Here is a 17727-nt window from a genome sequence, read left to right as displayed (position 1 = left end):
GTAAATATGCCTGATACAACATTTTATAAATGACAAATATCAGTTTTAAGAACTTTAGAACTTTAATGGTCTTTTTCACAGACCAACAAAAACCATAAAAAATTACATAAAATTCAAAGATGTCAAAGTATTTGGTTTAGGTTCTCCTCAGGCCAGGCTTTCTACTCATCAAGGAGCTGGACCTCATCATCAGTGGCTGCTGTCTTGTTATGACTGGTCTTCATCTTTAGTATCAGAAAATGATTTCTTTCACCAAACAACAAAAACCATAAATGGTGAAAAATAAAATAATTTTTTAGCAATCAAATTTTTAGAAAAATTAACAAAGCTAATAGCAATAAAACTCTGAAAATTTCTAATATTCCCAAGCTTGATTTCTCATGAAACTTTCAGGAAACTTACCTGAAATTTACCAGAAATATACCACCTATTTGCAACCCAATGTGGCGGTATGGCCATATTCTAGGAGCTCCCTGCCCTGTCACCTGCCTTTGTTAAAAACCCAAGCCTGGAGTGGGAGAACACATGTTCCCTCTCTGTCATATGTGCACATATGAGAAGCCAAAACAAGGAGAACAGAGCGACATCTGTGGCAATATGCACGACACTGTTATTATCAGACGCAGCACTAAAAGAGGAGCAGAAAGTGGATGTGGGAGCTAGAACTAGAGGTGTGATAAATATTGGTATGGCAAATTATCTCGACACTTTGACCTGTAATAAAATATTAATATTTCAACTCTCAATATCGATATTTTTGTTACAATAAAAATTCATATTTAAGGTCAATTTCAAGTACAATACGTCTTTAACACCTCCACTGCAGTAGATGGCGCTGAAGAGCTACTCTGCTGTATGTTGCCCATAAACTGTAAAATAGACATGATCTTTAAGTAGATTCAAAATGTTTTATTCCTAAACTTATTGATGTGGGTTTTGGTGCTGTAAACATCAATATTTTCTCTCTATTTTTGGGTCAGTTGGTTTGAAATAACTTGAAGTTTAATTTTTACAGCTTAGTAGACGGATAACATAATTATCATCGCCATGTTTTGTCCTATGTTAGATTTTTTATGAGTAACATTGGTTACACCAAGTGACATTTTTCAGTTTTACCATCGGACCACATCTTTTATCTAATCAATTTTTTTGCAACATCAGTTTAATGTCACAGTAGTTTAAGAGGCAAACTTGCATCACTTTATGTTTTTAAGCTAAGTGTATTTATAAAAACACAGCAACAGACTTTAATTATTTTAACCACAATAAAATAGAAAAGTTGCTTTCAGTCAAAAAGTTAGCTGTGTAGTCTATCCCAATATATCACAATACTGTGATTTTGTGATATTATGGTATTGTGACCCAAGTATTGTGATGTGTATCGTATCTTGCTCATACCCACCCCTGGAAGTTCATCAGCTGAGCTCTTCTCACTTCTTCACTTCTTTTGTGAAGCTCTAATTTGCTTCATCAGTCTGCAGTGTTTACTGAGAGGCGTCACTGTAACAGACGGCTCTTCAAACTTAATCTACCAAATACAACTCGTGCTAAAGGATCACTGCTTCTTGTCTGAACTTGTTTCATTTATAGCTCGGTACATTCGATCTGGCTTCACTCTGTCATTTACAACACACAGAGCAAAATGAGCACCATTCAGTCAGTAAAGCTGTACATGGACACAGACATTTAGCATCTGTCCGTACACATCTGATGTGGGTGAAATGACAGGTCAGTTGCTAAAGGGAACGGATTATTAAAGAAATCGTTATTTTCGTTTTGAGTAGAAGGTCAGATGGCTTGCAAAGTGGGATCAAGCCAAGAGGTCCTTCTTGATGTGCTGTGTGAGTGTGAGCTAGCACAAATATGTGTGAATACATAGATTAAGATTAAATCATCATGAGATGATCTGGTCAGCGGGGTCAAAACTGCAAACCAGCCCAAACACTGTAAGATAAAACAGCTTTTACTGCACTCTAAAAACCATACACCAGAATACCAAAATCCTGTTCTGTGTCTGGTTCTTTCTATGTGTAAAATAGGTAAGCAAAGCCCACTTTTACACTAGTTCCCAAGAGCCTGAAGAAGAAATGCAGAGTTCACATTTTTAAACTCATTTAATTAGTTACATTTACTCGGTCAGTTTACTTTAAGTCATTTATCGTTATTTTGTTGTGTAAGGGAAATGTGGGATTAAGTTTTATTAGCACTATTTGTTTACATCTGTTACATCTGTAATGCAAATATCTCATTAGCCAATCACATGGCAGCAACTTAATGCAATTAGGCATGTAGGCATGGTCAAGACAATCTGCTGAAGTTCAAACTGAGCATCATGATGGAGAAGAAAGAGGATTTAACTTAGAACAAGGCATGGTTTTGGTGTCAGACAGGTTGGTCGAAGTCTTTCACAAACTGCTGATCTACTGGGATTTTCACACACAGCCATCCAGGACCTACAGAGAATGGTCCCAAATGGAGAAAACAGCAGTGTGCAGCAGTTTTCTCCTGGACAAAATGTGTTGTTGATACCAGAGGCTCGAGGAGAATAGACAAACTGGCTCAAGATAACAGAAAAGTAACAATCAATCAACCGCCGGCATTAACCTGGTCAAATAGCTGCAACACTGATATTGATACTTTTTTCCTTCCTCTAACGACTGCTGAAGGTTTTTTCTGGCCAACAGCAGCAGAGGAATCCTGGGTATGTTGATCCTCCATCATGATGCAGCTTTCTGATCTACACTCCAACCACATTTCTCTAAAGCACTGATCTCCATATGTTTTTATTCCACTGATGAGGAAAGTAATGATGATCCAGCTGACATTGTATCTATCCACAGGTGTCCGTGCTGGAGCAGCAGCTGGAGCGAGCCCGAGCCGCCCTGCAGAATGAGACAATGAACAGAGAGCAAGAGGTGCAGGAGAGAGACGATAACCTGCAGGAGATGAAGCAGCAGAACACACGACTCTCTGAATCTGTCAGGTAAGGACACAAAACCACACACTTGTGTTTTAAATAACTGTGATTTGAAAATATAAAATCTTGCACCGTAAACCTCAAAGTTCAAAATACTCCATTTGAATAAGCTATGAAAACTTAAAATTTGTTATTAAGTTCAGTTTACTCAAATGTCTGAGTTTTCAGTTGAAAATGATGATTTTTGAGTAGATTTAACTTTTGTTACTGTTTAAGTAAGAACAACTTAAAATCATTAGTTTGTGACTGTGTTTTGTAACAGTGACTGAGGAGGGGATGCAGTCGATATGAGACCCTGCTGAACTTCTAGACGTGCAGCAGTGGCACAGGTTCTCTGTGCTCCACATTATACAGACTGTTAGGCTGTGCGTCACAGCACGTACCAGCTGTCTGTGCTTCTTGTGGCATCGATCAGCTGTCCATGCTCTATGTGGTGTGGACTGACTGTGTCAAAAATAAATAAATATATCTTTTAACATTTTCCAAAAGAGTCAAAACAGCATGATAGGCCAGTCAAACATTTCATTCATTAATATATCAACCATTAGGAACACACTGCAAAAGTCAGTAGGAACAGGACCCTGTGCCATGGAGCACAGACCATTAGTCAGTGCTGTGGAGCACAGACAACCTGTGTCCCCTGAAGAACAATATTTAAATGAACAGCAGGGTCTCATATCTACTGCCTTCACTCCTCACTTACGGTTACCAAAGTTATGAAATTAGAGCTGATTTTTGTTGTGACAGCTTTTGTAACCATGAGTGAGGAGGAAACGCTGTGGATATGAGACCCAGCTGTACTTTAAAATGTTATTTAATTTAGTTTTTCAGATCTGCTTCAATTTCTTATGATTACATTCATTCAATTCATAAAGAAAAATTTATTGAAATCACATCTTTCAGTTCTGAGAAAGGTCAACTTATTAATTTAACAGTGATATGCAACATTTTTTAACATTAATTAACAGAATAATTTGAAATAGTAATACTAATGCCAAATATTCTTAAGTACATTTTTTGTGAATGTTGCATAATATCTTCATTTAATCCTGCAGCCATTTAAAGCGGTGTGAATGAGTCTTTTGTTTTCTGTCGGAACATTCTCAGTGTTTTTTTGTCTCACTGACCTGCAGCTAAAGCAGAGAGTGGGACAGTCTCATGATTACACCACATTCAATATGTCTGCAGGCAGAAAGAAGCCCTTCCCCGGCCACTTTCATCCCTGTTCATGCGAGTGTATAAATGTGGGGATAGAAGCCTGATGTGCTCAGGCTCGAGCTGCTTTAGTTTGTGGCTTTAAAAGCTTCAAAGCTGAATCATGTTGATTGTTTAAACGTGCCACAAAAAGGCACGTTTGTGTAGCTCAGTTTATCAGCTCTAATAGTTCTGAAGGGATTTAATTTCTTTGAACTCAAGATGGGGGCTGTGCTCACATTAAGGTAAGGAATGATATATTAAATACAATATGTTTTCTACTTTTTCTGCCTCAAGTTTTCTCTTTACTACAGCTCATTTAATCAGAAATGATGTGTTTTTTGTTCTGTTTTGTGTTATATTCTGTGTCCTGCAGCCAGCTGTCCTCAGAGATGAAGGAGTGCCGAGGCGAACTGGATTCAAAGGAGTCGGAGCTAAAACGTTTGAGGAGAGATGTTGCCATCAAGACGTCTCACATCAGCCGCATGGAGGAAACTCTGAGAAACACGACTAACCAGCTCGATAAAAAGACTGACACTGGTATGTCACAGTTTTATTTTGCATTTGTTCTACTATTTTCCAGCCTCTTTGCCTCGTCTTACTTTATTTTCTTCTCACTTCTCTCAGTGGTCGACCTGGAGGAGAAGCTCCATCGCTGTGAGGCTGACAGGCTCAACAGCATCCGACGAGTCCAGCTCCTGGAGGAACAGCTTCAGGAAGTGAGGAAAGAGCTGGCCGACACTCTGGAGCAGCTACAGACACTCAGGGATGTTTTGCAGAGAACCCAGACAATTGCAGATGAGCGGCAAGAGAAGGTGGAAAAACTGACTTTCCAGCTTAGGTGAGGATGAACCTCTGGCTGAAATCGTATGTTGTTGTTTTTCTGGCGGTTTGGGAACCATTTTCAGTGTAAATGTAATACTCACTTGTATTTTTAACACAACAATAGTCACACAAGCACAGCCATGGCTCCTGCTCCTGCTTCTGCTGCAGTGTCCCATGAAGCATCTGTTCTCTGTCAGATAAAATACTGTGTTATTCTTACTCCTGATCCCTTGATGTTTGAGATGTTACAATATGAATTGTTTTATATGAATATTGATTTACTTTACTATACTACACTAAGTGGAACCTTTGTGATGTGTTATGTGTTCCTTTCTCTGGAGGGAGTGGGGTGGGGGCTGTTTTCCACATATTTCCCAGGTTTGTGACATTTATATTTATTTAACCAGGGTGATCCCATTGAAATAAAAAAAACCCTTTTATTTTCAAAGGACACCTGGTCAAGACATACAGCTCCAGCTTCAAGGTCTTTCATTTAGGATCTGAAATATTAAATGACACCAGCTCAATGATTTTCAACTTATTTCACTTTATATTTCAGGTGTGGGGTGCAGAATACCCAAAAGATTTTTTTCCCAGTTTCTGTTCTGGCTTTGTGGACCGAGAGGTTTAAGGTCTGAGTAGCACAATAAACCCTGTCCAGCACTTTTCTGTGTGACAAAATGACAAAACGCATAGGTTGTGTAGTAACAGGCGAAGAATCTTTGTGTGACATTATTGTAGTTTAAAAAAATATATATTCATAAGGCATCTCTGACCCAAAATGTGAATCACTCTGAGCCCGATTCACTGGAGGGTCATGTGGCTACCAAATGTGTACAAATGGCCCTAAACACCATTGTCTAACTCACAAAGCACTCATTAAGGGTTAAAATGCTACATAAGCTGCGCTGAGTCTCTTCTCTGTGTCAGTGTTTTTTCTTATACATGTAAATGCGTCATTACACATTAATTTTAAGCTAAACAGGTCCATTTATAGTCAAATGAGCCTCATTGCAATTAACACATGAGGTCAAATATTCACCGTTTGCTACGAGCTGGTGGTAACTGCACCGTAGTGTTTCTGTGAATGTTGTTACACTCTGAAGTTTTCAGGGATCAAAATAACAGTTCACATCTAGATGACCTAAAAATCTAATTTCTGTCACTTTAAGCTTCTTTCTATCATCAATAATCAGGAGTTAAATCAAACAGGAGCTGTCTGAGGCTCAACCCCTGCACAAAGGAGCTGTTGAGCCGTTTAGCACGATCTTGTGATTTATTTATTTATCTATCTGGACAAGCTGCATTTTGCTCGCTCTAGGCAGTGAGTTGGATAGGAACTGGAAAATAGTCATGCTGGTCATAGATCGACTTGTTAATAAAATGACGAGGACTTACTCTTTACATCCTGCTCACAAAGACAAGAGACAGCTCAGAGTGGAGAGCAAGCATCTTATTTCAGTTTCAGTGGGGTGCAGAGCTGTGTGGGTGTTTTTGTGCTTAAATATAATCATAACATTGAATATTATTCATTGTTCGGTGAGCACTCAACTGGATCCATAAGTAATTTCCTGTTGGAAAAGAAGAAAACAACACAATGCTTCATGTGGTAGACGTTAAGCAACAAACGGAGTGACTGGTGTTAAAAAACTGTCGGAGCAGAAGCAGAGCAGAATGAACAAGCAGATGACGACTATAAATAACTTAACCTTTAAATCAAGAACAGAGCTTTTTTATGATCAATCAAAGTCGTGTTCACAAGCCCCATTCTGCTCAGTAAGGCACTGAAATGACCTCTTTCAACACTCAAACCAAAGCTCTGTCCATGACTCTCATAGTCAGCAGAAGTAACACAGTCACCCAGCCTGTTCTTTGAGTAATCTAGTTACTTGGTGATGAAATGGTGTTTAATAAACTTCTCAGTTAAAAAATGTGTTTGTGGCTTCACAGTGAGACCCAGAGGGAGCTGGAGGAGAGGACTCATGAGGTCTTAGACATGGACACTGCACTGAAGGAAAGACAGGGGGAGCTGCAGCAGCGAGCACAGCTGGTAGGAAATAAAACAAAACAAATATCAGTACATTTTATTTCATTTGCAGTTTTTGTTTGACTGCATCTCACTTTTTCTGCCCTTTTTTTGTACATTTTCTCGTGTCACTTTAAGCTGGCCCAGTTGGAGGTGGCCATCAGAGTTCACAGGCAGGAGGTGGAGAGGAAGGTGGAGTCGGTGCAGCAGAGCCTGGAGGACAGAGAGCGGGAGCTGGGAGAGCTCACAGACAGAAATAAGAAGGTGAGGAGCAACAAGAGGAAAAAATGTGTAAGAAAGTGTTAAAGTCAGTCAACTTTGATTCATTTAATCACTAAATTTAACCTTCTTTACGTTGAAGCAGAAAATGTCGATGAAATCTGACAGGGAACCTGCAAACTGTCTCAAAGCGTGCAGGGATTGTTTCAGTGAAATTCATCATCAACTAAATGCACACACCTGAAAGCAGATGTCTCTAATAAACAAATGATCACTCCTTGATTCTTGATCATATGTGTGTGTGTGTGTGTTTGATGTAGGAGTCCCAGGAGCTCACACAGCAGCTTCACTTCTGTCAGCAGAAACTTCAAACTTCTCTGCAGGAGCTTGAGGAAACTCGTCGTCACTGTCAGGCTTTGAGCCGAGAGCTGGATGCCACCAAGCTGCAGAACAAAGAGAAGGTAAAAAAACGAGAGCACAGTTTATTACTTCACCTGGTAAATGAGGATAAATGGAAGAATGAACAACTTGCTTTGTTTGTCTGCCACTTGTAGTAAGTTTGGTGTGTGTGTGTTTGCAGGAGGTGCGGCTGGGCAGCGTGGAGGAGGAGCTGGCTTTGAAGGAGGCTCGCTGGCTGCAGTCGGAGGCTGGGCTGCAGAGCACCATCTCTTCTTTAGAGCAGGAGCTGGAGGCGGAGAGGGAGCTGCACAACAAGGAGGTACTGATGATCCATGTCATCCTCCATTTTCATTCCATTCTTTGAGATATATTTTTCATTGAAAATGTCCAGTTTTGGTGTTGTTGTGTGAATTGTAGCCTCAGTTTCCTGTTCTTAGCTGACAGGAGGGTCACCCGGTGTGGTCTTCTGCTGTTGTAGCTCATCTGCCTCAAGGTTGGACGTGTTGTGCGTCCAGAGATGCTCTTCTGCAGACCTCGGTTGTAACCAGTGGTTATTTGAGTTACTGTTGTCTTTCTATCAGCTCCAAGCAGTCTGTCCATTCTCCTCTGACCTCTGGCATCAACAAGGCATTTTGTCCCACAGAACTGCTGCTCACTGGATATTTTCTCTTTTTGGGACCATTCTCTGTAAACCCTAGAGATGGTTGTTGGTTAAAATCCCAGTAGATCAGCAGTTTCTGAAATACTCAGACCAGCTCGTCTGGCACCAACAACCATGCCACGTCCAAAGTCCCTTAAATCACCTTTCTTCCTCATTCTGATGCTCGGTTTGATCTGCAGCAGATTGTCTTGACCATGTCTACATGCCTAATGCATTGAATTGCTGTAATGTGATTGGCTGATTAGAAATTTGCGTTAACAAGCAGTTGGACAGGTGTGCCTAATAAAATGGCTGGTGAGTGTATATGCCTGATCATAATCCATGATTTGATATGAGATTATCAGGTTATCTAAGTGCCATTTCTCAGTACCTGTGGTTGGGTCGGCCAGGACCAGATCAATTTACGGCACGTAGAAGTCTCTATGACAACACCACGCCGGCGGACAAAGTTTAGTAGTAAGAAAAGAGATCTGTTTTTTCCTATGCTAAATTATTTCTTGGATTAATTTTGTTGTAATGGTGGACACTGGAGCCTAACTGAAGAAGAGAAGAAAGCTTAAAAGGAGATTGAAAGAGCATGGCCCAAAAGCTAGAACACGGGTTAAACTGTTTGTGATAATGTTCATTCCAACCCACAGTCAGCAGTTATTCTGCAGTGGTCTGTTCAAACTTGAGAGTCTATCAATAAAATGAAGAGTGAGGTTACGTTAGATAGGGATGGGTGTAATTAGGTACTTCCATAGGTACCGACCAAATTCTGTCAAGAGTACCTGGTACCGATCCACGTAAAACCAAAGGGTACCATGTTTAGGTACCAAAATGCATTCTCGTGACTGTGAGGGAGTAGAAGAGTAGGTGATTTTCCATGCTGAACATGAACACAGCATTGCAAGGTCATATATTGAAGAATAAATATGTTAAATTGAAAAAAAATAAAATTCTATTATCAAACAAATTGATATTTCTTACCACATAAACACAAACAAGTACTGAGAATTGGTTTTGTTGAGTACCGGTACAGATTGCCAGGTACCGAGCATCAGTCCTTTATCGTTTCAAATATGAAAGATACCCATCCCTAGCGTTAGCTCTGCTTGGTGAGGTTGGGGTTGGTAGTTGAGCACTGGCAGAACATAACCAGGATTCACTAACATTACACGCCACCTACAAGTCACAGCTACAGTAAATAGTGTCAAATAAAGCCTGTTTACTAAACTACGACATAAACTGAGTCACAAAGTTTCTTCCTTGTCACGTTTCAGTGCTACATAGCCACAAGTAAATACATTAAAGTCAAGTCAGCCATGCACTTATATGAGCTGAAATAGTAAGTTTGATAACTCTGAAAATAAAGAGTTATAAAAAAAAAAAAACACCCCCTCTGCTGTAAAGTTTGTGCTGATACAGAATTGAGTGATCCAGACCCATGCCGTTTTTTAATCCACGCTGTAAACATGTTTATTTTTGCTGTAAAGATCTTTTTTTTTTTGCTTTGTGTGTGTGTGTGTGGATTTTGTTGGACTCTCAGCTTCATATTGGAGACTGGAGGTTACTGCTTGATATGAGTATGTCTCTGTATGCTGAGACATGTATGTACAGATTATCTGCAGTGCATGTGTAGAAACTTTTCATGAAAGGTTGAGGAAGGACGAGGAGTTAAACTTGAAAAAAAAAAGTTTATCTCTTACGTGGTTTCAAAGCTTCCATGAAGAGTTTTTTGCTTGGTCTTAATTTTTCTGTGATAATCAAAAGAAACACTTCATCATACTGCTTCCTTTTATTGATATGTTATAAAGGTCTATTGGGTCTTGTTCCCCACAGATGTTTCACTCATTCTGTCTGATTTCTTTTCCTCTTTTTGAGACGTCAGCATCACTGTGTGAGTTCCCTCTTTGTCTCATTTTCAGTTTCTCTTCTTAAAACTCTGTCTCTCCCACAGACAGATGACAACATGTTGATTTCTGCTTATCGATGATAAACATTTTCCTCACCCTGCTTTGGCCTTTGTGCCAGCCTTACCTTTCACAGCACCAAACATGTCAACATGTCAAATCAAACTCGTCTCATGTGCCTGTTTTCTCTTCCCCTCCAGCTGGAGTCAGTGCAGCAGACTCGAGGCCAGCTCCTCAAAGTCTCTGAGCAGATCTCCTCCACCATGCGCTCCTCCCAGGAGCACCTCACTGCTAAACTTCAGCAGAGCCAGAACCAGCTTGAGCAGGCCAAGGTGGAGCTGGATCAGACCAAAACCCAGCTGGACCAAACCAAGAGTGAGCTGGATCACACTCGAAACCAACTCGGCCGACTACAGACTCAGAGAGACGCGGCACAGACCGAGCTCCTGCAGAGTAAAGCCCAGCTGGAAGAAACCAGGATCCTGTACGAGCAGAACAGGACCCAGAACAGTCTCCTTCAGGTCCAGCTGGAGCAGCTTGCTGCTCAGTTAAATCAGGCCAGAGTCCAGACGAGCCAGCTCCAGAGCCGACTCCTGACCTCTGAGAAGGACATGGAGACCTCCAGCGAGTCTCTCCTCATCAAGGTACAGTTATTTCCTCTTTATTGACTCGAGTTTCAGGGCTGAAGGAGTTTGAATACTGGCTGTAAAAATTTAAACTTTTGTGTGACTCTGTTCCACCTCAGTTAATTGTTTTTCATCTTTTTAATCCCTCTTTAGTTTCTACAATAAGCAAATTTACTCCACAAACCCCTTTGATCTCCAGCATCTTTTTGCCACCCACACACATTTAATTTCTTATCACCCACTTCAATCTGTCTTTTCCCTGCATGTGACCGCTGTGCTGACTTTCTCCCAGTTTTATAGAGTTGCCAACATTTCACCTCTTAAATCTTTTTCTTGTTTTTTTTCTCTCTTTTTTCCTCCTTGTTTTAAAGGAGGCCACTTGTTAGGAAAAGTCAAACAATGGAAACTTTGGTGTTCACATTCCTCAGTCTGGCTCAGACTTTTCTCTGATTGTTGTGATCTGAAGCACCTGATTTTGTGGCAGATTTTCAAAAAGAAAAGAATCAGTGCAAGTTTACACTGTGGCACTTTTACTGTGTAACAGTCACATGCCAACCATGAGCTCCCAGACAGTAATTATGTGAACAAACAGTTATTGGGTGAGAGTATAGTCGTCCAAAATGCAGCTGCTCGTCTTTTAACAGGAGCACTGAAAACATGCACACATCACCCCTAAAATTTCATTATTTGTTTTTGAGTCTAAACATGGAGCAGCACCTCAGTTTATCTTTGATCTTTTCAATATTTACACTCCTTCACGGCCCCTGAGGTCTGCTGATCACTTTCACCTTCTGGTTCCAAAAACCTGTTTAAAGACCCGAGGTGATCGAGGCTTTATCCGTGGTGGCTCCCAATTTATGGAACGACCTGCCGCAAGAAATTTAAAAATCCCCCACCCTAACGACTTTTAAATCGCGTCTTAAAACTCATTTGTAGTCTTTGGCTTTTAATTCAGCATGTCCTTTTATGTTTTTTATGGTCTTAACCCCTTTGTTTTTATGACTCCTATTAGTTTCGTTGTGCTATTTTAATTAGTCGTATTTGTTTTTTTACTGTGCAGCACTTTGGAATGTGTGCTATATAAATAAAGTGGATTGGATTGGAGAGTTTGGACGAAGATTAGTGCCATTGATATTGATTTGTTTAGGGTGAGGCTCATAAAAAGTCCACCTGTTTTTCTGACTTTGGAAAATTCTGAGATTAAAATCAGAACTCTGAGAAAACGTCAACGCCAAAAATCTTCACTGTCAAAATTGTCAATGTCAGGATTTTACTTTCAGAATTGTGAGGAAAAAAGGGAAAAAAATCTGATATTAAGGTCAAGATTTGGAGAAGATGAACATTTTATCTCCTGCAACCTTGCACTGGATAAGCAGTTTGGAAAATAAATAGTGAATTCATTTCAACTTTAATCTCAGAAAAAAATACAGAACTCTGAGAATAAAAGACAGGATTATGACTTTGATGTGAGGTTGAATCAGTTAAAAACGCAAGACTTAAATTTAGATAAAAGAAAATTGTGGCCTCAAAGTCAGAATTTTTGGAAAAACTTTAATTAAAAAAAAATTACTTTCAAAGTCTTTAATCTTGCAAATCTGTTTCTGGAGTTCTGATGATTTTTCATTTAATTTTACAAAAACAGAATTCTGATTTCCATCTCAGATTTTTATCATTCAGTTTGAACTCAGAATAATTACCAACTATGTGTTTTAGTGGTCCCAGTTCACTTCTGCTGTGAGGGATTTTTATCTTCAGGTTTTTATTCAGTGATTTTTTTTGTCCATCTGCCAAACAAAACTTGAAATGAAATTGAAATTAGAGTATTTTGACGTGAAAAGATTGCTTTTCACTCTGCATGCTCATTTCAAAGCTTTCAAAGAAAGACAGATGTTATCGTCTTACTGTGAACACTTCGGGCTGACATTCATAACGGAGCCTCTGATTGGTCAGTACATTCATCAGGCCTGCTGGTGTCTCAGTAAAAATCATTGTTTGGAGAATTTTCTGTTCAGTCACAGTTTGCGTTCTTTTGTCTCCGAGCAGGAGTCTGAGGTGACCCGTCTCCAGGCCAGGATCTCCAGTCTGGAGCGAGCCGCTGACCGCCAGAATCTTTACAACCACACTCTCTCCGTCCCTGCTGCGCCCTCCTCACAGAGCTTCTCCCCTCCTCACCTCCCTCTGTCTTCACCCAGAAAGTCACAGACAACTGCCCCAACCCCTCACCTGTACTCCCCATCCCACCACAGGACACTCTTGTTGCCTCCTCCTAACACACACCTCCAGCACTCCTCGGCTCCTTGTTTGTCAAACCAAACATGTGACTCCCTGCAGAGCAGCAGCATCGACTCCTCTCTGGATCTCCCTCCGAGCCTGAGGGCCACACTGAAGGAGGCTCTGAGCAAGCAGCCATGGGATTCCTGCTCCTCTGTCTCATCTTTGTCTACGGTGGACCATGACTGGCATGGCCTGAACACCACTGAGGCTACAGCGACCTCTGACCTCTCCTTTAACCCACTTACATACATGCTGGACAGGCAGGATGATGGAGGTGTGCAGGAGGAGGAGCAGACGAGTGAGTCTAGGAGGGAGTCCATGAGCACGCTGGTAGCTGAAGAGGAGGAGGAGGGGACGGATATGAGCACACTGACAGGGATGCTGAGGTTTGTTAATCAGACGCTGGCGATGCAGGAGGACTCGTCTTTGTGGAGCTCCACGGCGATTTCCCAAAGAGGGCTGCCCTCCATCACAGGTAAAAACTGGAGCTATGTCTCAAATGTGCAGAGATTAGTCAGTCAGTTGATTTGAAATGATTCATGTGTCCTGATTGGAAAAGTCTTTGAGTCTTTCACATACAGTAAGGAAAATAAATATTGAATACGTCAACTTTTTTCTCATCAAAATTATTCTCAAAGCAGCAATTCAAACAAAATTTCTACCAGACATTGGTATTAATCAAATAATCCACACATGAAAAGAAATCACAACATTCAGGTCCATAAATAATGATTATGGTGAATTAAGTATGATAACACAGGAAAGAAGTATTGAACACACCATGGTAAGGCTGTATACCTTGGCAAGGAAATGCACCATACCACCTGAAATCTGTCAGTAATTATTACTTGAACTTCCAATTAGTGCAAACCAACATCAGCTGGGCTAGAGCAAATTGATGGTCCTATAAAAAATGTTGTTTTTTCACTAAGCAGTTAAATACGACACACCTCATGATGTGTAAAGGCAAAGAGCTCTCTGAAGACATTCACAACCTGATTGTTGCTCAGCATCAGAATGGAACTGGTTACAGACTTATATCAAAGCACCCGAATATTCCAGTCAGCACCGTTGGGGCCATTATTCGCAAGTGGAAGAAGCACCACCTTACCATCAACAGGCAACACACAGGAGCTCCTTGAAGATTTCTGACCAGGGAGTCAGAAAGATAGTCAGAAGAGTACTCAACAAGCAAAGGACCACCCTGAAAGTGCTCCAGAAAGACCTGGAGGCAGCAGGTACAATTGTTACAGAGAAAACAATAGGCAATGCACTCCACCGCCATGGCCTCTATGGATGCTCAGCCTACAAGACTCCAGTCCTCAAGAAAAGGCATGTTGAAGCTGGTTTAAAGTTTGCTAAACAGCATCTTGACAAGCCTGTAGAATACTGGGAGAATGTTGTCTGGTCAGATGAGACCAAAACTGAACTTTTGGGCTGTCATACTACATACCATGTTTGGAGGAGAAATGGCTCTGCACATCACCCAAAAACACTAAACCAACAGTGAAGTTTGGAGGTGGAAGCATCATGGCATGGGGTTGTTTCTCATCTCATGGTTTTGGCAAACTCCATATAATTGAGGGAGCAATGAATGGAGCCATGTATGGGAAAATTCTTGATCTGAATCTGCTGCCATCCACCAGGATGATGAAGATGAGACGTGGCTGGACCTTACAGCAGGACAACGATCCAAAGCACACGGCAAAGTTGACTCTCAAATGGTTTTTTTTAAAAAAAAGAAAATCAGTCTGTCAGAATGGCCTAGTCAATCACCTGACTTCAATCCAATTGAACATTTGTGGAAAGAACTAAAGAAAGGGGTTCACCAGAGGACACCAAAGAAAATGTCAGATTTAAAGACAATCTGTGCAGAGGAATGGGCCAAAATCACACCTGAGCGATGAGTTCAAACATACAAGAAGCTACTGGAAGCTGTGATTGCAAACAAAGGCTTCTCCACTAAGTATTAGATGAGTCTCAGTTAGCGTGTTCAATACTTTTTTCCTGTGTTATCACACTTAATTCCACATAATCATTATTTATGGACCTGAATGCTGTGATTTCTTTTCATGTGTAGATTATTTGAGTTAATACCAATGTCTGTTAGAAATTTTGTTTGAATTGCATCTTTGGAAATAAATATGATGAGAAAAAAGTTGACGCGTTCAATACTTATTTCCCCCACTGTATGTCCATCCTTATCAGGGCTGTATTTTGGCTTCACTTTTTTGATGATGGGAGGAGATAAAGGCGTGTCATCTTTACTAATGTACAACCAATGGCTCCAGCTTTTCTTGTATTTCTTTCCTTTGTAACATCCAAATTTTAAATCTTAGGGTTTTGGACTACTTGGCGGACAAAAAAATCTTGTTAGAAGCAACTTGGTGTTTTTTTAAGGTTATAAGACCATGTCATGACTCATTACTTTCACTACATTTACTAAACACTGATTACAAAGAAATCCTTGTTGATCTATAGTGTTTTCTTTTCTACTCTCAGCTCCACCAAAGTCAAACAAGTATCAATCAAACTACCTTAGCGAAACACATGACGGTGTGAATACAGTGTAAACACATTGAAGTGTTCCTGATCCATGTTATTTTTCCTGTCTTTAGAGAAACATCAAGGACACATGAGCTGTCCCTGAGTGGGCGACCAGGAGGAGAACAGCTGTTTACTCTGGTGTCATCACTGTGGGATCACGTATGTGTAATAAAGTCCTGTATTCATGGACACTCCTCATCAGTCTGCTGCTTCAGTGTGTGCGTTACTGAAATCTGGATGCATTTCTTCCATCAGAGAAACGACCAGTGGGATGATCACTGTTATGAAAGTGATTTACTGTGATGTTGTTTAAATGTAGCAATTCATGTATTTATCTGGTATTTATATTTGTACACAGTTTTATAAAAGCTAACTGAATAAAATGGTTCATGAAGTAGTATTTTCCTTTCCTTTCTTATTCGTTTGTCTACGATCATGTGACTTGGTCGTTCGCCAGGGAGATATAAAAGCGGTCTTACTCCAGCATCTGTCTCAACCAAAACCCTCAGTGTCCGTGGGGTTGTGTTTCCAGAACAACTGGCAGCAGCAGGAGAAGAATTTGGCTCTGGACCCAGTGGGGGTTGAGCTGAATCTAATGCAGACTGAAGCTGGTTAAATTAGATTTGGAAGCCTTGTGCTGATTACATAAGAGGAACTTTGGAAATATGAGGTCTGTGGAGAGTTTTAACTCTTAGAGCTGTTTTACACATCACTGTGTTTCTTTGGAGTGAGTTTAAAAAGTTTGAGGCCTGATATTACCATTAAAGAGGGGTATTATACGTCCCATAATTTAAAGATGGGTATAAAGTAACACTGCTGGATGTTTGTACTTAATGTGTGCAGATTTTCAAACCACTGCATGTGTATATGTTGTAGGCTAAAATATGGCAATATGAACCCTAAAAAAAGATGTATCCCCTTTCAGAAAAAATGTGAAGTTACAGAATCCTGGTTCTCAGCATAACTAAGTGGAATCAAGGCAAGCCATGGCGCTTTACATATCAAGGGAAAATATGGAATAGAATAAAATAGAATTACTTTACTTAACTTGCATTACCAAGGCATTTTATTCAGATTTATAACAAACCTTTTGCATCTTTACCTCTGTAGATTACATTTAAATGCATGACAATCAGAAAACATCAACAGTTGTTTCTGATTCCAGTCGTCACCGCTGTCACAGGAGGTGTTTGCGTTCACAGGCTGACCATCAGCAGACCTGTTAATGTGTGAATGTCACAGAGAATTACTTCCTGTCTGCGTGGGGGGAGGGGGGCTGTTCATGTGATTGTGTGCGTTGCCACAGGAGACGGCAAAGACTGCAATCATCCTCATCACAGTAAACAAACCTGCACGTCCTCTCTCCCACGAAGCTGGGAACAGAAATCTGAACTAAACGTGTTCATGGACTGGCAGATGTTTTTTTTAAGTATTTCCAGTATTAGGACAGTTTCTGTCTCTGTGTTCTCTTCTTGCTTAGTTCTTGTATGACAAGAAATTCAAAATTTGGAGGATGTGGTTCACTCAGCGGTTTATAACGTGCCATATAGCTGAGCTCTGGTTCCTTCTTGGGACTTCCTCAGTACAGTCTTGTCTCCCCATGTCTGCACTACACCAACACTCAGGGCTTTTCACACAGTCACTGTTCTAAGTTCAGGGTGAAGGCACACTTTTTTTCAGTGAAGTCATCTATTGGATCAGGAATTAAAGATTAAAGATATTTTCTGATGACTTAAAGAGATCATTCTCAGTGGCCTAAAGCAGGATAAAGATGGTTTTTAGTATGAATATCACAGGATAATCACAAGAACTTAACTCCTGATTTGCTGAAATGATTAGGTCATAAGTCTGCTCCGACTGTTCAAGTCACATTGAAGAGGAAAGGGGGTTTGTTGAGTGGGGAGCCTTTAAGGTACGGCGGCTAAAAATAAGAATTTCAGATGGAGACTGAAATATATATATATATATATATATATATATATATATATATATATATATATATATATATATATATATATATATATATATATATATATATATATACTGTAAATCATGTGAATTTCCACAAGGGTACTAGAAGGACAGTA

The 17727-nt window shown here is 40.3% G+C and overlaps 1 protein-coding gene across 1 annotated transcript in view; it reads left to right on the top strand.

The window, feature by feature from the left end:
- Positions 1-15987, top strand: part of ccdc18 (coiled-coil domain containing 18) — a 28540-nt gene extending 12553 nt beyond the window's left edge. The window contains exons 16-25 of the mRNA XM_074687731.1: positions 2841-2983; positions 4548-4711; positions 4799-5012; positions 6947-7046; positions 7161-7286; positions 7562-7702; positions 7822-7959; positions 10394-10837; positions 12863-13568; positions 15712-15987. Of these exons, the coding sequence (XP_074543832.1) occupies positions 2841-2983; positions 4548-4711; positions 4799-5012; positions 6947-7046; positions 7161-7286; positions 7562-7702; positions 7822-7959; positions 10394-10837; positions 12863-13568; positions 15712-15743 (2208 nt within the window). The 3' untranslated portion in view covers positions 15744-15987. The remainder of the gene's footprint in view (positions 1-2840; positions 2984-4547; positions 4712-4798; positions 5013-6946; positions 7047-7160; positions 7287-7561; positions 7703-7821; positions 7960-10393; positions 10838-12862; positions 13569-15711) is intronic.
- The last annotated feature ends 1740 nt before the right edge of the window (positions 15988-17727 follow it).

Source organism: Halichoeres trimaculatus, unplaced genomic scaffold (assembly GCF_033239565.1).
Source record: "Halichoeres trimaculatus isolate MK-OKI-2021-1 unplaced genomic scaffold, fHalTri1.1 fHalTri1_scaffold_15, whole genome shotgun sequence".
Taxonomy (NCBI): Eukaryota; Metazoa; Chordata; class Actinopteri; order Labriformes; family Labridae; genus Halichoeres; species Halichoeres trimaculatus.
The sequence above is the reverse complement of the archived record's forward strand: the minus strand, read 5'-3'. Positions and strand labels throughout refer to the sequence as shown.